General features: G+C 38.2%; 1 protein-coding gene across 1 annotated transcript in view; it reads left to right on the top strand.

The window, feature by feature from the left end:
• Positions 1–23,554, top strand: part of NUP210L (nucleoporin 210 like) — an 85,179-nt gene that overhangs the window by 2,010 nt on the left and 59,615 nt on the right. The window contains exons 2-10 of the mRNA XM_067727910.1: positions 628–764; positions 7,196–7,327; positions 8,202–8,295; positions 8,850–9,000; positions 10,829–10,961; positions 11,856–12,014; positions 16,574–16,642; positions 17,255–17,361; positions 18,024–18,164. Coding sequence (XP_067584011.1) covers positions 628–764; positions 7,196–7,327; positions 8,202–8,295; positions 8,850–9,000; positions 10,829–10,961; positions 11,856–12,014; positions 16,574–16,642; positions 17,255–17,361; positions 18,024–18,164 — 1,123 coding nt within the window. The remainder of the gene's footprint in view (positions 1–627; positions 765–7,195; positions 7,328–8,201; positions 8,296–8,849; positions 9,001–10,828; positions 10,962–11,855; positions 12,015–16,573; positions 16,643–17,254; positions 17,362–18,023; positions 18,165–23,554) is intronic.

The following is a 23,554-nucleotide window of genomic DNA, read 5'->3' as shown; positions in this document are numbered from 1 at the left end:
TAGATTTCCCTTTACCATCACTTAAGAGAAGCACTAAGGTTTGTCCAGAGTGTAAGAAGTTCACCTCGCATTTTATGAGGAAGTACAAGGGAATCAGGCTTATGTGATGGTCCAGTGTGATTTATTTCCTGACTGAGGATGATGGAAGGCATGAATCTAGCATTGAAAGCCATTCCTTCCATCCATCTAAAAATATTAATGATTTTTAAAATTGTATTTTGAGTTGGACTCACACCTCATAATTTGGGCAACATTTCCACCTTAGAAAGCAGCAGCCCAGTTTCTAGGATCAGAGGAAATTCATTCCTCAGAGTGTGAGAAGCCAGGTCTCTCATTTTTGGAAAAACAACATCAATCCTATTTTTACATACTGAGGGAAGAAAGTAAAAATCTTATTTTAAATATTGAGGGAGGAATGTAACTTGGCACAAGGGATCACTGGAAAATGTTCTGATCAGCCTCTCCCACTTAAATCTTGTGTCCCTAAGCAATGTTTCTATTTTAAAGAATCATTTAAATACACCTGGTAGTGTGTAACATGGAAAAACTATAGGAATCTATGTTATACCAAAAGTTAATTTTAACCCACATTCTTATTTCATACTCTTAAGTATTTTATTCTGGCAGGCATTCCACCCATCATGATGCAGTAACTGTTGAGCCTTTATATGAAAATGGCACCTTATGTTCCCAAAAAGCTGTGCTCATTGCTGAATCTACCCAACCAATACGCCTCAGCAGTATTATTCTTGCTCGAGAGATAGGTATGTTGAGACAAAACACACTATGTAACAGTTCATCAAGAATAGAATAATCTGATATCTTTTATAGATGGTTAACAGAGACGGTGTTGGCTTCAAGTGATAAGAGGTAGAAAAAAGGATTCCTGCAATTTTGACATCCTATTCTGTGATTTTTTTCTTTTTTTTCTTTTTTTTTTTTTGGTACATCCAGCCCCTGGCATGGTGCCTGATACAGAGTGGAAACTGGTTGTTTGAATCGGTGGTGAAAGGAAGGAACTATTTATCAGAGCTAGCTTGGGTGTTAAGGTCTGAGGTTGGTCTTGAGTGAGGCAAAAGGCAGTATAAAAACTAGTACTTCTCAAAGTGTCATCTATGAATCTAGCATCTGCATCATAAGCATCACCTGGGAGCTTGTTAGAAATGTAAATTCTCAGGCCCCACCTTAGATCTGCTGTATCAGAATCTCTGGAGTGAACCCAGAGATCTGTATTTTGAACAAGCTCTCCAGGTGATTCTCATACAGACTAAAGTTTGGGAAGCACTGCACTAGTCTATTTTAGACCAGAGCAGCTTAAGAAATGCTATTTGTGGGACTTCCCTGGTGGCACAGTGGTTGGGAATCCGCCTGCCAATGCAGGGGACATAGGTTCAAGCCCTGCTCTGGGAAGATCCACACGTGCTGTGGAGCAACTAAGCCCGTGGGCCACAACTACTGAGCCTGCGCTCTAGAGCCCGTGAGCCACGACTACTGGACCCATGTGCCACAACTACTGAAGCCCACGCATCTAGAGCCTGTGCTCCGCAACAAGAGAAGCCACCGCAATGAGAAGACCGTGCACCACAATGAAGAGTAGCTCCCGCTCGCCGCAACTAGAGAAAGGCCGCGTGCCACAACGAAGACCCAATGCAGCCAAAAAATAAATTAATTAATTAAATTAAATTAAATTTTAAAAAGAGAAATGCTATTTGTATCCAAAATCAGAGCAGGGCTCTTTGTATCCCTGAGTTTCTGACACTTGATATTGTCATATTGATAGGCCAGAAATATCTGTATGGCTTTTATTTTTATTTACTTATTTTTTTCATTTATTTATATTTGGCTGCATCGGGTCTTCATTGCTGTGCGTGGGCTTTCTCTAGTTGCGTCGAGCAGGGGCTACTCTTTGTTGCGGTGGGCAGGCTTCTCACTGTGGTGGCTTCTCTTGTTGCGGAACACAGGCTCTAGGCTCACGGTCTTCAGTAGTTTCAGCACGGGGGCTCAGTAGTTGTGGCGCACGGGCTTAGTTGCTCTGAGGCATGTGGCATCTTCCTGGACCAGGGATCGAACCCATGTCCCCTGCATTGGCAGGCGGATTCTCACCCACCTCGCCACCAGGGAAGTCCCAATGTATGGCTTTTAAATATTTTGATAAGTTATATATCTATGCTATATTCTTAAAGAGAAATTCAAGATGTTTGGTATACCATATTTCTTATTATTGAAGATGCCATCTATTGTAAAGCTATTTTTAATGTACCACTATGAAACAACAACATTGCCAACTAAACTATGCTTTTCTTCACTTAGAATTCTTACTTTATACCTACTGAAGAACTCTTTGACTTAGATGGTTATTTTTATTATGTATCACTCTCATGCCTGATAAAAAGGAAAATATAAATAAAATTAACTGGATAAAATATTCCTAAGACTAATTTAACATTTTGCCTCATCTGAATCACTTTTTGACTGGGAATCATCAGTGTCTGTGTTTATCCCCACAACATTGTCCTTTGTGCCATCAAGACTGTTAGTGACATAGCATTTCTTAAAAGAATCACTTAAAACCAAAACCACCTAAAAGGTATTAGTATTGGGCTCATGAGTTGGCTTTGCAATTATATAGAGCTGGTCTGTTTTTGTCTCCAGCTTTGAAAAGGTTCCTAGCACATCTGAGTCACCACCTTTCCCACCCTGTCTCTTTAACCATTTGGTTCCAAGGGAAAAAGAGTGCTCCACCATTGTTCACCATGTTTTCTTCCAATACCCATTCTGCAAGTTTGATGTTAGCCCTTTTAAAGTTCTCACATATGCATTCAATGACAACTATGTCATGACTGCTGCCTGGCTGACAATTCTAAGATGTCATCAGTTATAAAATCCCAATTTCAGAGATGTTAAAATGTCAAAAAAATGAGTGTCTTAGAATCAATGAACTATGAGATCTCAAAGATGAGAATCTTTGAGGACCATATCATGCAGGGCAGCTACAATAGAGAAGGATACCAAGGTCAGAAAAAAAGCATTGCTTTGGTCACATATGCTATTTTTAATGTAATTACTCTTAACTACATGAATTCATTCTGATATTGAAAGATTCATTCACACAATTGCTAGGGAAAATGTCAAATCTGGCTCTCAGCTTTGTTTCATCTGACTTGTAAATATTCCAAAGTTAAATATCTTTCAAATCAACTTTCCCAATTTTGCTATTAATACAATTGTGTACATAGGTGATGGAGACTCCCAGTAATGAATGGCAGTCTTGGTGTCCTACCAGGTGCATTCTCATCTGAATGGGAACTGGTACTGTGAAATGGGAGGTGGGGGAAGGGACATTTTGAAAGGGAAGAGCATGCTTTAAGAGAAACTGTTCATTTGTTTGACAAATATTTATTGAATTGCCTACTAACTATAAGGCTTCTGTAACGGTTAAAAGATTTAAGCACTCCATTGGTGTTTAGGTGCTTAGGATTTTGATTATGATGTTTTTGGTGATAGTGTAGTAAAGAAAATTAGTGGTTATGACAGAGAAAATGGATAGAGGTGAGAGACAAGGTGGGCATATTCTATTTGGTAAGAGTGCCAGATTTCTTTTGATTTTTTGTTTGTTTTGTTTTGACTAGGTGTTACCTCCCTTTAGTAAAATCTTTAAAGAATATAAAAGGTTATAAAAATATATATATATAAAAGTTTATATAGTTAAAAGTAAATCTCTAATCTCATTTCTCCAAGAGACAACCACTTTTCTGTATCCTTCCAGAGGTAGTCTATGAATATGTCTCTTTGTAGTGGGATATCTAGATTTTCAACCTTAGGTACAGAACAGGTAGAGGAGTTTGGAGATGAGGGTATAATTTTAGGTAAAAAAGCTCACATGGAGGATGAAGAAAGGGTTTGGACAACTGGATGATTTCGGTGGAGAGAGTAGAATGGGGTGATCAGTGCGTTTCGCACTGTGCTCAGCATGTGGTTAACGTTCAGTAAATACTTATTTGCTGCAGTGTGTTGTAATCATAAAATCAAGAGGAGTTGATTTGGAAGCTAGGATAAATATGAGAATCAGAACAGAAATATTTGTTATTTCTGCTCCCTCTGCTTTGCCTCTGGCACTGCATCCCTTTGGTTCTCTCAGTCTTGGCTTCATTCTCTTATTTTTTTCTTCTTCCTTCTTCCTGGATCACCTCTCCTCGTCTCTGCCTCATAAATTTTTCTTTATTACCTCATTACTGTATGAACCTGAAGTAATATGGACATGTAAATAAGACTATTCATTATATTATTTACTAAAGTTATTTGTTTCTTTTTATCTTTAGAAACAGGTAAGTTAAATGTTTGATATTTCTCCTAATCACTCTAAATTTATTTATAAATCATACAAGGTAATTTTTTTTTCTTTATGGTCAATGGCCCTATATTGAAAAGCTTTCTGCTACTGAAGTAGTCAGATGGATAGGCATTATGTACACAAGGTTTTTCATATTATTTATGTAAGTTCACAGCTGCTTCACATTTCTCCACAGAAGAATTTAATTTCACATTTTATTGATGCTATATTATCCAATGCCTGATTATCTAGTGTATATTATTTAAGCTCACCCTTCTTTCCTTCCTTTGCCATCCCTGGAAGATTTCCTTAATGGTATATTCTACTAGCAGATTCTGTGAGATTTCAACTTCTCTTGATTCTTGTCCATAGGTCTCATATCTTGGTCTTCAATTCTTTTAATTTCAGGTTCTGCTCTTCAGTTAAATTTTTTTTTAAATTAAGTGATTATTTATTTTTGGCTGTGTGGGGTCTTCGTTGCTGCACACGGGCTTTCTCTAGTTGTGGTGAGAGGGAGCCACTCTTTGTTGCGGTGCGTGGACTTCTCATTGTGGTGGCTTCTCGTTGCAGAGCACGGGCTCTAGGCGTGCGGGCTTCAGTAGTTGTGGCTCACAGGCTCTAGAGCACAGGCTCAGTAGTTGTGGCACACGGGCTTAGTTGCTCCTCAACATGTGGGATCTTCCCAGACCAGGCTCAAACCCGTGTCCCCTGCATTGGCAGGTGGATTCTTAACCACTGAGCCACCAGGGAAGTCCCTTCAGTTAAATGTTAGTCAAGTAGAAGATTAATTTAATTTTTAAAACATTTTATTTTAAAATAATTTTAGATTTACAGAAGAGATGCAAAGATAGTACAAAGATTTCCCATATACCCTTCACCCAGTCTCCCCTAATGTTCCACTAATGTCCTTTTTCTGCTCTAGGATTCACTCCAAGATACCACATTACTAAACTAAATTGTTATCTTACCTTAGTCTCCTCTGATCTGTGACAGTTTCTCAGCCTTTCTTTGTCTTTCATGACCTTGACACTTTTTTTGTTATAGATTTTTAGAAGGAAAACCTCAGAAGTGAAGAAGCCTTCTTATTGCATTATATCAGGGGATACATGATATCAACATGACTTATCACTAGTGATTTTAACCTTGATCACTTGGTTAAGGTAATGCCTATCAGGTTTATCTACTGTAAAGTTACCATTTTTCTCTCTCCATATGCTGTTCATTAAAAATGATCACTAATTTCAGTTTATTCAAAGGAAGAGAAATTAATCTTCACCTCCTGGAGGGAGGTGTGTCAAAGAATTTGTGGACATACATTAAATACCACCACAGTAACTAATAAGTATTTGGGGGAGATACTTTGATATATCCTGTTTCTCTTTAAAGTTTCATCCACTAGTTTTTGCATTTATCTATGAATCTTGACTGTAGCAGTTATTACTGTAGAGTTCTAATGGTGATTTTCTCTTTCCCTCATTCCTTCCTCACTTATCTTTTTTTTTAAAAATCTTTATTTTATTTATTTATTTTGGCTGTGTTGGATCTTTGTGGCGGCGCACAGGCTTCTCTCTAGTTGTGGCACGCGCGGGCTCTGGAGCATGCAGGCTCAGTAGTTGCTGCGCACAGCCATAGTTGCCCCGCCGCGCGTGGATCGTACTTCCCCGACCAGGGATCGAACCCGCGTCCTCTGCATTGGAAGGCAGATTCTTAACCACTGGACCACAACGGAAGTCGCCTTCCTCACTTTTTTTTTTTTTTTTTTTTGGCTGTATTGGGTCTTCGTTGCTGGGCACGGGCTTTCTCTAGTTGCGGCGAGTAGGGGCTTCTCATTGCAGTGGCTTCTCTTGTTGTGGAGCACGGGCTCTAGGCACGCAGGCTTCAGTAGTTGTGGCGCTCGGGCTCTAGAGCGCAGGCTCAGTAGTTGTGGCGCACGGGCTTAGTTGCTCCGCGGGATGTGGGATCTTCCTGGACCAGGGCTCCAACCCATGTCCCCTGCATTGGCAGGCGGATTCTTAACCACTGCGCCACCAGGGAAGCCCCTGATTCTCAGGTTTTTTAATCTCACGGTCCAGAAAAATAAAAAATGAAAGAAAGTGAGAGAGAAAAATTTATTGGCAGGCAGGACTGACATATGGTTGCCACCCTCTTACTTTCCTAATTAAATATATTTTAAAAATCTACTCTTACCATAATTTCGTTAAAAAAAATTTTTTTAACACTTCAAAAGTAATATACAGGGACTTCCCTGGTGGCGCAGTGGTTAAGAATCCTCCTGCCAATGCAGGGGACACGGGTTGGAGCCCTGGTCTGGGAAGATCCCACGTGCCATGGAGCAGCTAAGCCCGTGTGCCACAACTACTGAAGCCTGCGTGCCTAGAGCCCGTGCTCGGCAGCAAGAGAAGCCACCGTGATGAGAAGCCTGCGCACAGCAGCGAAGAGTAGCCCCGGCTCACCGCAACTAGAAAAAGCCCACAGGCAGCAGCAAAGACCCAACACAGCTAAAAATGAATAAATAAATAAACAAAATTTTTAAAAAGTAATATAGAATGTAAGGATAAAGTATATTCCTTTGAAGTGAATATATTTAATTTTATTACTGTTTTAAAATTCTTATTTTTTCTCATTTTTCCATGGATGAATGAAAACATCATTATAGATCAGTGTTTGGGAATCACTCATCTAGTGTCTCTTTTTGTAAACAGATGCCTTTATATTTTGTTGCTATGCTGTTTTCTTCCACAGGTTGAAAGGAACTGTTACAACCTTTCTTTTTCTTAGTATTTAGAATAAGCTCCTGAGTGTATGAGACATTTAAAAGATTCATGACCTGTTGAACTAAATTCTCAGTTTTGGGGTTCATTGTAGTGACTGACCATGAACTGCGCTGTGATGTGAAGGTTGATGTGATAGACAGCATTGAAATTATATCTCGAACCCGGGAACTCTATGTAGATGATTCACCACTGGAACTGATGGTGAGGGCATTGGATGCTGAAGGTAAAGAATGTCAAAGGATTCAACAAAATTAAATAGAATAAACACCTTTGTGTTTAGCATTTGGAAACAGCAATTTGAGAGATAAAAGTAGACTGGAAATAATATTTATTTTCTCATATGAAGTTCATGTACATGAGGAATTAATAATTCTGAGTATGGTATGATGTATTAGCTACATACTTTCATTAAAATTTCCTAATTAAAATCCAGATTCTGCCACTGAATTTTAATGGTCCCTAGATCAACAATTAAGAACACTTTTTGGAATTTATTTTTAGCTCTGTTTTGATCAGTCTACTTTCCATAGGCCAGGAAAATTAAATGTAAACCTGTGAAAAAGTTTTATAATTTTAAGTTTATCTTTCTTGAGACTGATTTTACATGCTTTTAATATACTATATTAATGTAATATGTAAAAAAAAGAACATTTAAATGCATTGCTTCTTTCTTTGTAAACTAGTAAAGAGTGATTTTTATAAATCTGAAAACTTAAGGTATTAGAAATATTCAACTCTAGTTTATATAAAAATTTTTATTGAAGGGATCAGGATTTAGAGATACCTGTCAACCCTGAGGTAGACTATAAGGTGGCCTTTATGTCGAAAGGAACAGAAAGAGTGCCATAATTTTGTCAACCAGAATTTAATCAGAGTCCTTTTCACTTTTAGAAGGCTTATACAACAACAGTACTTACATTGTTCGTGTAGGGGTCTTCCTGGTATTTGTGTTTTAATTCATTAATGATAGTGCTTCTATTTGTTAATGAAAGAAGCCTAAAAATAATTTTCTAGTTAGGTTTCCCTTTCTTGTTAAAGATACCTGAATATTTTTGAATATGTGATTCTGTCTTGTCTGCTTTTGGCTTGCTCTACAGGAAATACTTTTAGTAGTTTGGCAGGGATGACTTTTGAGTGGAGCATTGCCCAGGATAATGAATCAGCAAGAGAAGAACTGTCTAGCAAAATTAGGTAACCTTGAAATCAAACATAACCATCTGACTTTGAAGGAGACATCTGCCTTTGGGTACCACACTGAAGAGCAGTCATTTGTGTGGGCTTTGATAATCTTTCTATCTGGAACTTTTTGGAACAGATAAATTTATCAGGGGGAAATGTCTTTGGTAGAATGACATATGGCATGGATTTAGGTATCTTTATGATAGTTTAATTTGAGCCACTGCAGAAGAGTTCATGAGCTCAGGACTGTACAATTATTTGTCAGGTGTATCTTCTGCCAGTTTTATTGTTCAAGCTATCTATGCATGCCGAAATACAGTGAGTGGATAATAGTATGAAGTTTTGTCTTCAGTACCAAGTAATAGCTCTCAGACAATGCAAGTTTTAGTCCTACAACAGTTTTAGCCAGAAGCATATTAAGTATTTTTCTTCTATCTAGTCCAGGTGGAAATATAAAACTTTTGACACTATATAGACATTGAAGAGATTATGTTTAAAGTCTCTCAGAGCCTTTTGGAAGAAGACTCATTAATTTACTAGAAACAAACCTTATTTTATCTCTTTAGGATTTTGAAATACTCTGAAGCAGAATATTCTCCCCCTGTGTATATAGCTGAGATGGAAAAGGAAGAGAAACAAGGAGATATGATTTTGGTGTCTGGGATTAGAACTGGTGCTGCTGTTGTAAAAGTTCGAATTTCTGAACCATTCTATAAGGTAAAATGTTTGTGCTATAAACTTTCATTTAATAGTCTTGCCTATGGAATACATAGTTTTTATGTTTTTCTTAGTAGAAGCCTTCTAACCTGATATGATTTGGGCCAATTGAAAAAGTCATTTGAAATGGATAAACATTTTTTACAAACTTGTCTTCCTTAAACATGTTATTACCCAATTACAACTGACATTTTCTCTTAAAACATGTAACTGCATTTTATTCACCAATGCTTTGAAGTGTAGGTCCAAGAACTTTGGCTGTGAGTTCACTGGTTAGAAATATACATACTGGTTCTTGCATAAATTACAGCTTCTAGTTTCTTTTTTTTTCATTTTTCATTTTATTTTATGGTCAAGTGAAAAATTACACATTTGTGAAACAATTTGAGTGCAGGATTCTATATTTTTCAAGGATTTTCCCCCAGTCTTTTACATTTCTCACCTACACCTAATTTGGTAGCAGTACATTTTAGCAGCTTACCTTTAACTTCTTTTCAAAACATTTAAATTTTTATAGAAACAACTCTTTTCATATAATTGTTTTTTAATGTAATTATAATTAAAAGTGCAACTGACATAAACAGGGTTGGGAAAAACAAATGTCATTTTGGTAAGCGTTTAATTCAAGTGGCAGGAAGGTGTGTGGATATCTAGAGAGCAGCCTATTAACCTTGTATTGGGTAAGCCTTCACAAGAATCAATACGTTCAACAAGGGATATAGAGTAACTTAATCTAATTCAGTTCACTGGAAGTTGGTTAAAAGAGTTTCCATGGGGCTTCCCTGGTGGCGCAGTGGTTGAGAGTCCACCTGCCGATGCAGGGGACATGGGTTCGTGCCCCGGTCCGGGAAGATCCCACATGCCTTGGAGCGGCTGGGTCCGTGAGCCATGGCCGCTGAGCCTGTGCTCCGCAATGGGAGAGGCCACAACAGTGAGAGGCCTGCGTACCGCAAAAAAAAAAAAAAAAAAAGAGTTTCCATGGCATACCGTTAAGTCTTACCTTTTTCCATTTTAGCATAGTGCCTTTTTATTTACCTACTCTTCTCCTTTAGAAAGCTTGTCATTTTCTATTCTTTGTTTGAGTGACTTAGAAAGTTAATATAGTATTAATATTCATGATCACTTTTTTTTAACATCCTTATTGGAGTATAATTGCTTTACAACGGTGTGTTAGTTTCTGCTTTATAACAAAGTGAATCAGTTATACATATACATATGTTCCAATATCTCTTCCCTCTTGCATCTCCCTCCCTCCCATCCTCCCTATCCCACCCCTCTAGGTGGTCACAAAGCACCGAGCTGACATGATCACTTTTTAAAAATTAATTAATTTATTTGTTTCTGGCTGTGTTTGGTCTTTGTTGCTGCGCACGGGCTTTCTCTAGTTGCTGCAAGCGGGGGCTACTCTTCCTTGCAGTGCTCGGGCTTCTCATCGCGGTGGCTTCTCTTGTTGCGGAGCACAGGCTCTAGGTGTGCAGGCTCTAGGTGCGCGGGCTTCAGTAGTTGTGGCTCGTGGGCTCTAGAGCACAGACTCAGTAGTTGTGGCACACAGGTTTAGTTACTCCACAGCATGTGGCATCTTCCCAGACCACGGCTCGAACCCATGTCCCCTGCATTGGCAGGCAGATTCTTAACTACTGCGCCACCAGGGAAGTCCCATGATCACTTTTTAAGGCTAACTGAAATTATGATCTGTGATTAAGAAAGCATTTTTTAAATCTTGATAAAATATTTTAGAAGAAACTTATTAAAAGTAAACTTTAATGAGGAAGATGACCTTGAGGATTTTGCCTATGGAAACTTTGTGTTTTTTTCCTTCTTCTTTCAGAAAGTGGCAGCAGCATTGATACGTCTGCTTGTTTTGGAGAATATATTTCTTATACCATCCCATGATATTTATCTCTTAGTAGGAGCATATATTAAATATCGAGTTGCAAAAATGGTTCAGGGAAGAATGACAGGTAAATATCTTATCTTTTCCTAAGACTAACATTTCCCAAATCCTTTCTGCTGACAAGAGAAGCAACTCCACATTATGTATGCAAAATACTTCTTTCTGTCTTTAGATTTTGTGATCAAGTACAGTTTACCCTTGAACAACATGGGTTTGAACTGTGCAGGTCCACTTATACACGGATTTTCTTCAATAAATACTACAGTACTACACGATGCGTGGTTGGCTGAGTGCATGAGTGCAGAACTGGTGTTACGGAGGATTGACTAATATGCGGATTTTCAACTGCATGGTGATCAGGGAGTGGGGGGTGGTGTCAGTTCCTCTAACCCCTGCATTGTTAGCTATATCCCTTAATTGCTGTACTTGAGCTAATACTGAGCAGAGATAGTCTCCATGTCTTAAACCGGCTAATGCTGCTTAGCTTCAGTGCCCATAGACATCTGAATTGTCTATTAAAACAACAACCAAAAGTTTACTAGCTTTTAGAGGGCAAGTGAAGAAACTTTACCAGAAGGGACTTGAATGATCTTTGCAAAAGGTGTTTATTGAGAAACTCAGTTCATTAACTAAAAAACTTAATACTCTACTGACCCCCAAAGTCCCACTGAATTTATAAAGTGTGCATTTGCTCCATTAACATTAGTCCTTTACTTACTTTAGTGAGGATCCCGCCTCCTACTCTCAGTTCACTGAGTTTTAAGAATATAAGCAATACCAACAATAAACTCATATAGTATTCTCCTCAAAATGGCTACGTGTAGAAATTCATCGTAGTGAGGGAAATTAAAAGCAGATTGTACTCTTATTTAGACCTGCTTCCTCTTATAATCCAACAATACACCATTGTCCGTTGGAATGGCTGCCCTCGTTACATTTATGTATCTTTCATGTCTTACAGAGGTGAAATTTCCCCTGGAACATTATACACTGGAATTGCAAAACCACAGAGTTTCATGTAATATGTCTCTTCCTGGGAAAGTGGCTTTACTGGATGAGAAAACAGCCATGGTGACTGCTGTCCAACTGGGCCACGCTAACCTTGTCTTTATCCATAAAAGTATCCTTTTGCTCAAGTTTTCGCTGCCAATCTATATTTCCTTGAGCATGCTATACATGTTCCTTGGTAAAATAATTAGTTAAGCATGATTATAATACTACTACATTTATTTTCTATAGGTTCTATTTTTAACAAAGCACTATAAATTATTTTTGTCATAATTTCTAACAAAGGGTAGGTACAGAAGAGTAGTTGGAACTTGGAACCTGTTGACTTCAGAGCGTATGTGCAACCTCAATCAAATTATAAATAGGAGACTGGGGAAAACAGTTTGGAGGAACTTGTGTAAATGTTATTTAATTTGTTCTTTCCTATTTTCACATGAATAATTGAGAAAAGATGGTATTGTCTGAAGTGGCTACTTAATTAATATTTGTTAAATTGAGAGTAATTTTTAAAAATTCACTAAACTTGGGCTTCCCTGGTGGTGCAGTGGTTAAGAATCCGCCTGCCAATGCAGGGGACACAGGTTCGAGCCCTGGTCCAGGAAGATCCCACATGCCGTGGAGCAACTAAGCCTGGGCACCACATCTACTGAGCCTGTTCTCTAGAGCCCGCAAGCCACAACTACTGAGCCCGTGTGCCACAACTACTGAAGCCCGCGTGCCTAAAGCCCATGCTGCACAGCAAGAGAAGCCACCGCAATGAGAAGCCCGCACACCGCAACAAAAAGCAGCCCCCGCTCGACACAACTATAGAAAGCCCACGTGCAGCAATGAAGACCCAGTGCAGCCAAAAATAAATAAATAAAATTTTAAAAAATTCACTAAACCTGCTCTGTAAGATTGAACAAAGAGATACATAGAGCTCTACTACAGTCAATGAAAACAAAACAGTATAAAGATTAAAATTCTCAGAAAACTGAAATTTTCAGGAAATTCATAAAATTCTCAGTGTTTGATATTGAAATATTTCCTATTTTTGAAACTTTGAATCTCAAATAACTTAATTTATTCAGCAAATATCTATTATATTTCTACTATATGTTCAACATTGCTCTAAGTGCTAAGCATACAGACTATTTTACTCAGGGTAGTTAGGGAAATCCTCTCTGATAAGGCCACATCAGAGCAATGAACCATACAGATATCTGGGTGAAAGAGCTCCAGGAAGAGGAAATAGCAATTGCAAAGGTTCTGAAGCAGAAGCATGTTTGGCATGTTTACAGAAGAGCAAGGAAGACACTGCTGCTGAGTGCAGAGAATAAGGGGAAAGTAGTAGAAGAGGTAATAGAGTAGGAGAGGGAGTAATCATGTAGGGCTCAGTAGGCTTAACTCTGAGTAGGAACCTATCAGTCTTGAAAGGTACAGTATTTCTTGTAGAATAGTATTTGTTAATTAGCTGATTATATTATTTGTCTAAAACACTCAGGAGAGGTTTGGTTCAAAGTTGTTTGTTCTCTAGTCATTTTAAGGTGCCTAGGACATTTGTGAACAAATACAATAGTACCTACAAAGTAAACTAAGACATTTGATACCTACTGAGCCCCAGCTGTGTGTTAGGCACTACCCTGAATTCCCCAGGCAGACTTACCATGATTTTTTTTTCATATTCTCAGTTCATATCGTTATTTATTTCAAAGTAGTAACTATTAAAATATACTACATTTATCTCTTGACATGGATGGTGACTATTCATAGTTTGTTCCAGCACCTGCCTTAGGGTGGCTGGTGGTACCGTTGTTCATAGAGATGGGTAATATAAAAGAAGGAGCAGGTTTAAGGGAAAAGGAAACTAGTTTAGTTTTTCACATGTTAACTTGAAGTATCTGTGGGATAGACATCCAAGCAGAAATGCATCTGGAGGAGAAAGATTCAAGATGAAGACAGATATTTGAAAGTTATCAGTTTATAGCCAGGTGATAGTTGAAGCTGTTGTTGTAGACAAAATCACCTAGGGAGAATATACAGAGTGAGAGGAGAAGAGAGCTGAAGACAGAACTGTGGAATGTTAGCTTGTAAGGTTCATATGGAAGAGGAGGGACTTTAAGGAGGCCCAGAAAGAATGTTTAAAAAGTAGTAGGAGGGGACTTCCCTGGTGGCGCAGTGGTTAAGAATCTGCCTGCCAATGCAGGGGACACAGGTTGGAGCCCTGGTCCCGGAAGATCCCACATGCCACGGAACAACTGAGCCTGTGCTCTAGAGCCTGAGAGCCACAACTGCTGAGCCCGCAAGCCACAACTACTGAAGCCCGCATGCTCTGGAGCTCACATGCCGCAACTACTGAGCCCGTGTGCTGCAACTACTGAAGCCCACACACCTAGAGCCCATGCTCCACAACGAGAGAAGCCACTGCAATGAGAAGCCCGTGCACCACAACGAAGAGTAGCCCCTGCTCACCACAACTAGAGAAAAGCCCACGTGCAACAACAAAGACCCAGCACAGCCAAAAATAAAAATTAAAAAAAAAAATTAACAACAACAAAAAAAGTAGTAGGAAGGGGACTTCCCTAGTGGCGCAGTGGATAAGACTCCGTGCTCCCACTGCAGGGGGCCCAGGTTCTATCTCTGGTCAGGGAATTAGATCCCACATGCATGCCGCAAGTAAGAGTTCGCATGCCACAACTAATGAGCCGCCTGCCACAACTAAGACCCAGCACAACCAAATAAATAAATAAATAAATAAAATATAAAAAGTAGTAGGAGGGATTTCTCTGGCGGTCCAGTGGTTAAGACTTCACCTTCCAGTGCGGGGGGTATGGGTTCTATCCCTGGTCGGGGAGCTAAGATCCCACGTGCCTCGCAGACAAAAAACCAAAACATAAAACAGAAGCAATATTGTAACAAATTCAATAAAGAGTTTAAAAATGTTCCACATCAAAAAAATCTTTAAAAAAAAAAGTAGTAGGAAAACCAGGAGAGAGGTTTCATGATAACCAAGTGAGGAATTTACAAAGAGAATGTTCCTCAGGTGAAATAGGCAGAGATAAAGACTAAGATAAAGACTGAAAGACTGTAGTAACCAGTAAGTCTTGGATCACTTTTTCAATAAAAACAGCTTGGCTTTAAAAAGAAGGAGGCAAAAAGGTAGAACTTTGAAAAAGGCATGAGAACTTTTTTAAGTTAAGAGAAACTTGAATATGTCTATAAGTTAAACAGAGAGATGGCAGAGATATGGAAGAAAAGAAGGCCAGCTGATGGAGTAAGATTTCTGTGGGGCAAGAGAAAATGAGATTCAGAACAGATGGAAGGATTAGGTGAAAGGAAGATATCTTATTCTGATAATGGAGGAATGAACTGGTGTAGAGACCTATCGAGATCCGTTTCCTTGTCTGTAAAAGCGAAAGGAATGATGTACTCCTGAATTCCTTCTAGCTTTTATATTTTATGAATACAGTACATAAGCAAAACCAAACCTAGATTGGCACAGAGTTGCCTACAGTGTTTAAAAGATTTGCTCTAATGAATAGATAAAAAGTAATTTTAATTATCATATCAATTGTATGTATATTAGTAGCTCATTTGGAGTACTGGGACAGCTTTAAAAGTTTGATCCCTGAAATAGATTAAATATTTTGCTTTCATTATCACTATAGATAATGTAGTGCTAAACTATAGCCTAGTGCATGACTGAATTAATAGAACTTCTAAATTAGTGTACTTTGAAATAATGAGTGTTTTCCATTAAGTCGTTTCAGAAGTATATTTCTCAGAGCAGAAATAATTTCTTCTTAGCTTTTGGATGTAGTATATTTTTGAGAGGAAAATACGTTACTAATTAGATTGTGTATAGGCTAACAGAATAAATTTTTATTTCTGCTAAAATTTTTAAAAATTATTTACTTCTTTGGCTACGTCGGGTCTTAGTTGCGGAGGGCGGGCTCTTTGTTGCAGCGCAGGGGCTCCAGAGCGCATGGGCTCAGTAGTTATGGCGACCTAGGCTTAGTTGCCCCGCAGCATGTGGGATCTTAGTTCCCTGACCAGGGCTCGAACCCGAGTCCCCTGCATTGGAAGGTGGATTCTTAACCACTGGACAACCAGGGAAGTCTCCTGCTAAAATTTAACGAAAGGGAATAATGGGTAGTATGATGTGTGACCTAGAAGTATCTTTGGTGGCAAAGAGAAAACATTTTGGTATTAAAGAATTGCCACAGATAATAGAAAATCAACTAGTGATTTTTAAAACTGTCTGCAGAGCCCAAGGCAAGTTGCTGGGCTGGATGGCAAGTCATGCCTCTCCCTCCCTCTCCATCCACCACTGACCATTTCTTTAGCCAGGGCAATGCCACTTTGTCCTGCTTTCCATAATGGGCTCCTATGTAAGAATTTTGCAGGAGGAAAGAGTTCCACAGCTAAATGAATATTAAAAACATGGAGCATGATCTTTTTTCTCTCATTTCATCTTCCTCATATTTGAAATTCAAGAATACCTGATTCCTGTGATTGCTGAGCCCTCAGATTTTTCTCAGAATATACACATTTAAGTTTTGCTTTCCAGTGGATAATAAAAGATAGAATTTTTATTTGCTTTCATTTGTGGACTTATTTATTTATTTTTGGTAACTCATATTTCTCTTTTCACCCAACTAGCTCATACAATTTCCTTAAGCAAAAATTAAGATGTCCATATGCGATCTTTGTCTGGACTCCCAAATTGCACCATATATGTTGTAGAGCCTGGATTTCTAGGTATTTTTAGATAATAATTTTCAGAAAGCTGAATAGCTTAAAGTATTTCACTGAAATGAGTGCATTAAAGACTAGAGTGCTTCATTTTGAGACTTAACTAATTTCAAATTCAACCTTACTTGACATGTTTTCTCACATTGTTTTGGTTAAGTGCTATCTGCAAGAGTAAAGCATCTTGAAACATTGTTATAAAACATGAAGCTCCATGTAATACAACGTTGGGTTAGAAAAAGAGACTTTATACAAGGAAAAAAGAAACCTAATGTCCTTAAGCCATATGAAACAATGAATCTGACTGAAATCAGCTGAAATCTTGCCTGACATATCAGAAATGAGCAAAATTGTTGGTTTGGGGGTGGAGTGGCATTTGTATACAGATATAAGTGAGAGTGTTTCCTTTATACCTGAGATGAGCTAAGTTAAGCCAGGATCTTTGGAACTCCAAATTATTATACAATTTTATAGAGGCAACTAAAGGATCTACTTTGGAAACCATCTCCACCTATTATTGAGTTTTGCTCTTTAAATGGCTTTTTAAAGTTTGTATTTTTAAATTCATTGTAGAAAAATGTTGGCCTCTTCTAATACTTTTGTTTCTTGATTTGTGTACAGGTTTCACAGTCCAACCTGGAGACCGTTGGAGTCTAGAGGTGGGGCAGGTGTATGTTATTACAGTAGAAGTATTTGATAAAAGCAGCACAAAAGTCTATATTTCAGATGTGAGTCTCTCTTTTGTATTTTTCTAGCCCCTTTAAGGATAACTCCTTGAGTGGGCAATCTTTTTGGCTAGGAAGACTTTTTTTCTTTTGCTTCCAGATTTTACCTTTGAAAATGCAAGTTACTACTTTATTATTATTATTATTAAATAGTTCTATCCTTGAGGAATGCTAAACCAGAAGTAAAAGATATAATCTGGTTAGAATTATAGAAGAGAGATGAAGTTGACACCAATGATAACACTTTGGAGGGAATCCTCATTTTACAACTTCATTTCAGAGATGGTCACCAGAGTTTTATAGTGGTGAGAGTAATAGTGTGACCATTAAATGTGAAGTGTTGTAGTCACTCTCCAGTGTCCATTTTTTTTTCCCCTGAGAACTGTCAATTTATGGAATAGCACAGATTACACTAAAATTTATATAAGCTTTGACTCTTCCTATTTTTGATTACTTGCCATTAATGGATCTTTCAAAAACTAGTACCATTTTAAAATGACATCTTTCCAACTTAGAATTTGGTGAGGGAGAGCAAAGATTTTGTTTTTGTTTCTTTAACCCCCAGAATGCATAGCCACACTTTTTTTTTTAATGCTTTGGGATTAAGATGGCTTTAGGGAAAAAGCATGTCTTCAGGTTTGTGTTGATTTTGGGCTGATTTTCAGAATCTCAGGATTATGTACCAATTCCCAAGAGAGTATTTTGAAGAGCAGCTGACTACTGTGAATGGATCTTACAATGTAGTGAAAGCCCTGAAACATGGTGTGGTCATGATAAATGCATCCCTGACTTCCATCATTTACCAGGTAGGAATTAAAAGGATGGTCTTTGAATCCTGAGAACACTGACCAGACTTGCCTGACTTGTTGATTTGCAAGCACATATATGGCATATCCCACCTTTATCTTTCACAAAATAAACTAATAAACAGTACACTTAGTAGTTTATACCTCTACAAATTTTCTGTTCCAATTTCTGTTAATGCATATATCTGCATTTGTGGTCATTGTGTATGTATGTCATTTGAGGGTCCTTTAAAAATTATTTCAGGGCTTCCGTGGTGGCGCAGTGGTTGAGAGTCTGCCTGCCGATGCAGGGGACACGGGTTCGTGCCCCGGTCCGGGAAGATCCCACATGCCACGGAGCGGCTGGGCCCGTGAGCCATGGCCGCTGAGCCTGCACGTCCGGAGCCTGTGCTCCACAACGAGAGGCTACAACAGTGAGAGGCCCGCGTACCACAAAAAAAAAAAAAAAAAAAAAAATTATTTCATGTGCACGTTTCCTTGTGTCATCAGGTCCACATAGGAGTACTTTCTATTCTAAAAATCCAAAGGGTTAATATGCCAATTGTTCAACCATGCCACCAACTTTGAACTTTTGCATTTTTAACAGTTTTTTTACTTTGTAAATGGCATAACTGTGTATCTTCGTATAATTCTTATTCCTTTTGGTTAATTTTCTTATGGTATAATAACAGAAATGGAGTTACAAGGTAAAGGGATAAGGAATGAATCTGTTTCTAATGCGTCTAAAATGTGTAAGTATCTGATTTTTAACTGTCTGTCAAATTTGTTTCCCTCTCCCAAACCTACTTTTTCTCCAGTGATCCTTTTGCCCAGCTGTTTAAGACAAAATCCCAAGAGTCACCCTTGACTCTGCCTTCTCCTTCACCTTCTACATTCAGTACATTATTGAATGCCATGTCAGTTCTTCTAAATGTCTCTCAAACCCATTTCTTACTAGGTGAAGAAGACATTGCTGTCTTTCACCTAGACTTTCACAGTAGCTTCTAAACTGATATTCTGACCTCCAGTATTGTCCGTGGCTAGAATGATATTCCAAAAACTACAAAAATTATTATGTATTTACTATTTAAATTCCTTTGGTGGCTTCCCATTGATTTTACGGTAAAGTTTAAACTTCTTAATGTAGTTTTATAGGACCCTCTATGACAGAGATCACAATCTGGTGGCCTGCAGACTATCTTGGTTTGTAATCTTGTTTTTTATTTAGGTGTGTAAGTTTCTTTTTAATTGGGAAATTTCAAATAAAATCCAAGATTTCTGATTCTCTAGATTATATGAAAATCTGACAGTGATTAGCTGGAAGAGATAGTGGCTACAACATTTAGACTATACTTTTCAGCCTGCTGTGTTTCCTGCCATTCCCTGTTATTTTATATTCAGCTTAATAAACCTGTTTATAATATCTACCTGATACCTGTAGGCGTTTGAGTTTGTGACTCTATATGATTGGCCCCTGACAACTTCTCCAACCTCAGGTCTTGTCACGCTTCCTCTCTTATGTTTCAGCCATACTGAACTTTCAGTTTCTAAAAAATGTCTCTTTTTGCCTCTATTTTATTTTCATTTTTTATAAACAAATATAATTCCTTTTGTCTACAACCCTTTCTCCCTACTCAATGCATAGGGCTAGCTTAACGTTGGTTCCTCAGGCATGTTTTCACCTTTCATATGTTCTTAGAGCTCCCTGAACTTCTCAGATCAAAATATTCATCGTAGTTTATTGTTATTATTTGCTTCTTTCATCAGATTATAAACTTTGAGGGCAAAGATTATGCCTACTGTATTCACAGCTGTTGCCCTAACATCTGAGTGACTAAACATACAGTTGATACAAATAAGTATTTGTTAAATGAATGAATGGTGTTTGGATTAGTTATGGTCAGGTATAGATCTATATTCAGTATTAAAATATATCCAGTTTTTTAACAATATTTAATACACAGTGATTTTTAAAATCCATTGTTATGGTATTTCTGGCAGTTTGACTCTATTCTGCAATTATTCTTCAATCCCACCAATCCTGCTTTTAAAAAATGTTATGTTTTAAAATCTGAGCTCACCCTTACTCCTTTATTTATTTATTTATTTATTTTTGGCTGTGTTGGGTCTTCGTTTTTGCACGTGGGCTTTTCTTTCTATTGTGGTGAGCAGGGGCTACTCTTCGTTGAGGTGCGTGAGTTTCTTATTGCGGTGGCTTCTCTTGTTCCACAGCATGGGCTCTAGGCACATGGGCTTCAGTACTTGTGGCACATAGGCTCAGTAGTTGTGGTTCTTGGGCTCTAGAGCACAGGCTCAGTAGTTGTGGCACACAGGCTTAGTTGCCCTGCCCTTAGTTGCCCTGCGGCATGTGGGATGTGGGATGTGGGATCTTCCCGGACCAGGGATCAAACCGGTGTCCCCTGCATTGGCAGGTGGATTCTCAACCACTGTGCCACCAGATCTACAGGGAAGCCCTGTAGATCACTTTTGAGAGTGTTGCAATCTTAACAATATTAGGTCTTCCAATACGTGAACATGGGATGTCTTTCCATTTATTCAGATTGTCTTTAATTTATTTAAGCAATATTTTGTAGTCTTCAGTGTACAAGTCCTGCACCTCCTTGGTTGAATTTATTCCTAAGTAGTTTATTCTTTTTTGATGATATTGTAATGAATTTTTTTCTTAATTTACCTTTCTAGTTTGTTTATTGCTAATGTATAGAAGTACAACTGATATTTATGTGTTGATCTGCTATGCTGCAACTTTGCTGAATTAGTTTATTAGCTCTAGTATTTTTCCTGGATTCTATAGGATCTTTCATATATAAGATCATATCACCTGCAAATAGTGATGATTTTGCTCCTCCCTTTCCCATTTTGATACCTTTTATTTCATATTCCTGCCTAATTTCTCTGGCTAGAACTTATAGTACAATATTGAATAAAAGTGGCAATAGTGGGCATCCTTGTCTTGTTCTTGATCTTAGGGCAAAAACTGTCATTCTTTCACCATTGAGTATGATGTTAGCTGTGGAGTTTTCATATGTGGCCTTTATCATATCGAAGAAGTTCTTTTCCACTCCTGGTTGTTGAGTGTTTTTACTGTGAAAGGGCGTTGGATTTTTCTCAAATGTCTTTAAGCATATTTTTTTCTTTCATCCTACTAGTTGGTATATTACATTGACTGACGTTTATATATCATACTGCTTTTGAATTCCTGGGAAAAATCCCACTTGGTCATGGTGTACAATCCTATTAACATGCTGCTGGATTTGGTTTGCCATTGTTTTCTTCAGGAGTTTTGTATTTATATTCTTAAATTATACTGGTCTGTAGTTTTCTTTTTTTGTGATGTCTTTGATTTTGGTATCAGGGCAAATGCTGGCCTCTTAGAATGAGTTAGGAAGAGTTCCCTCCTTTTTCTTTTTTTCTTCATCATCTTGTTCTTCTTTTTTCTTTTTTTTAAAGGTTTGAGAAGCATTGGTGTTAATTCTTCTTTAAATGTTTGTGAAAATTTACAATCGGGGCTTCCCTGGTGGCGTAGTGGTTGAGAAACCTCCTGCCGATTCAGGGGACACGGGTTCGTGCCCTGGTCCGGGAAGATCCCACATGCCGCGGAGCGGCTAGGACAGTGAGCCATGGCCACTGAGCCTGCGCGTCCGGAGCCTGTGCTGCACAACGGGAGAGGCCACAACAGTGAGAGGCCCGCGTACCGCAAAAAAAAAAAGAAAAAAAGAAAATTTAAAACCGAAGCCATCTAGGTCTGGGCTTTTCTTTGCTGGAAAATTTTTGATTACCGATTCAATCTCTTTGCTTGCTATAGGTCTGGTCAAATTTTCTACTTCTACTGGGTCAGGTTTTTTTGGGGTTTTTTGTTTTTTTTTTTTGGTACACGGGCCTCTCACTGCTGTGCCCTCTCCTGCTGCGGAGCACAGGCTCCGGACGCGCAGGCTCAGTGGCCACGGCTCACAGGCCTAGCCGCTCCGCGGCATGTGGGATCTTCCCGGACCGGGGCACAAACCCATGTCCCCTGCATCGGCAGGCGGACTCTCAACCACTGTGCCACCAGGGAAGCCCTGGGTCAGTTTTTTTAATTGATGTGCTTCTAGGAATTTGTCCATTTGATCTAGGTTGTCTAATTTGTTGGTGGACAATTGTTCATAGTATTCTCTTAGAATCCTTTTTATTTCTGTAAAGTTGGTAGTAATGTCCCCACTTTCATTTCTGATTTTAGTAATTTGAGTATTCTCTCTATTTTTTTCTTAGTCACTCTAGCTAAACTCAATTTTGTTGATCGTTTTGAAGAACCAAATTTTGGTTTTTTTGATTTTGTGTACTGATTTTCTACTCTCAGTTTTTTAAATCACTGCTCTAAAAAAAATCTTTATTATGTCCTTCCTTCTGCTAGTTTTACGTTTAGTTTGCTCTTCCTTTTCTAGTTCCTTTAGCTATACAGTCAGATTATTGATTTGAGATTTTTCTTCTTTTTTTGGTCACACTGTGCCCAGTTTATAGAATCTTAGTTCCCCAACCAGGGATTGAACCCGGGCCACGGCAGTGAAAGCACCAAGTCCTAACTACTGGACCTCCAGGGAACTCTGTCTTCTTTTTTAATACACATGTTTACAACTATAAGTTTTCCTCTGAGCATTGCTTTCACTGCATCCTGTAAGTTTTGCATGTTGTATTTTTGTTTTCCTTCATCTCAGAATTTCCTAATGTTCCTTATGATTTCTTCTTTGACCCACTGGTTGTTTAGAGGGTTGTTTAATTTCCACATATTTGTGAATTGTCTAGTTTTCCCCATGTGAATTCTAGTTTTAGTCCATTTTGGTTGAAGATGATACTTCATATGATTTCAGTGTTTTTAAATTTATTGAGACTTGTTTTGTGGCTTAACATATGGCCTATCCTGGAGAACGTTCCACGTGCACTTGAGAAGAATGAGCATTTTGTTGTTTTGGGGTGGACTATTCTGTATATGTCTGCTAGGTCTAGTTGGTGTATAGTGTTGGTCAAGTCCTCCATTTCCATATTGATCTTTTGTTCTGGTTGTTCTATCCATTATTGAAACTGAGGTATTAAAATTCAACTATTGTAAAACTGTCTGTTTCTCCCTTCAGTTTTGTCCATTTTTGCTTCATTTTGTGGGGGGGGCTCTTTTGTTAGGTAGGTATATGTTTATAATTGTTATGTCGTCTTGATGAATTGACCCTTTTATCAATTTATAATGACCTTTGTCTCTTGTAACAATTTTTTAAAATCTATTTTGTTTGACATTAATATAGACTGCTCCCCCAACTCTCTTTTGGTAATTATTTGCATGGAATATATTTTTCCCTTCTTTCACTTTCATTCATGAATCTAACATGAATCTCTTATAGATAGCATATAATTGGATCATGTTCTTC

This window comes from Pseudorca crassidens, chromosome 2, assembly GCF_039906515.1.
Source record: "Pseudorca crassidens isolate mPseCra1 chromosome 2, mPseCra1.hap1, whole genome shotgun sequence".
Taxonomy (NCBI): domain Eukaryota; kingdom Metazoa; phylum Chordata; class Mammalia; order Artiodactyla; family Delphinidae; genus Pseudorca; species Pseudorca crassidens.
This window is presented reverse-complemented; position numbering and strand designations above follow the sequence as displayed.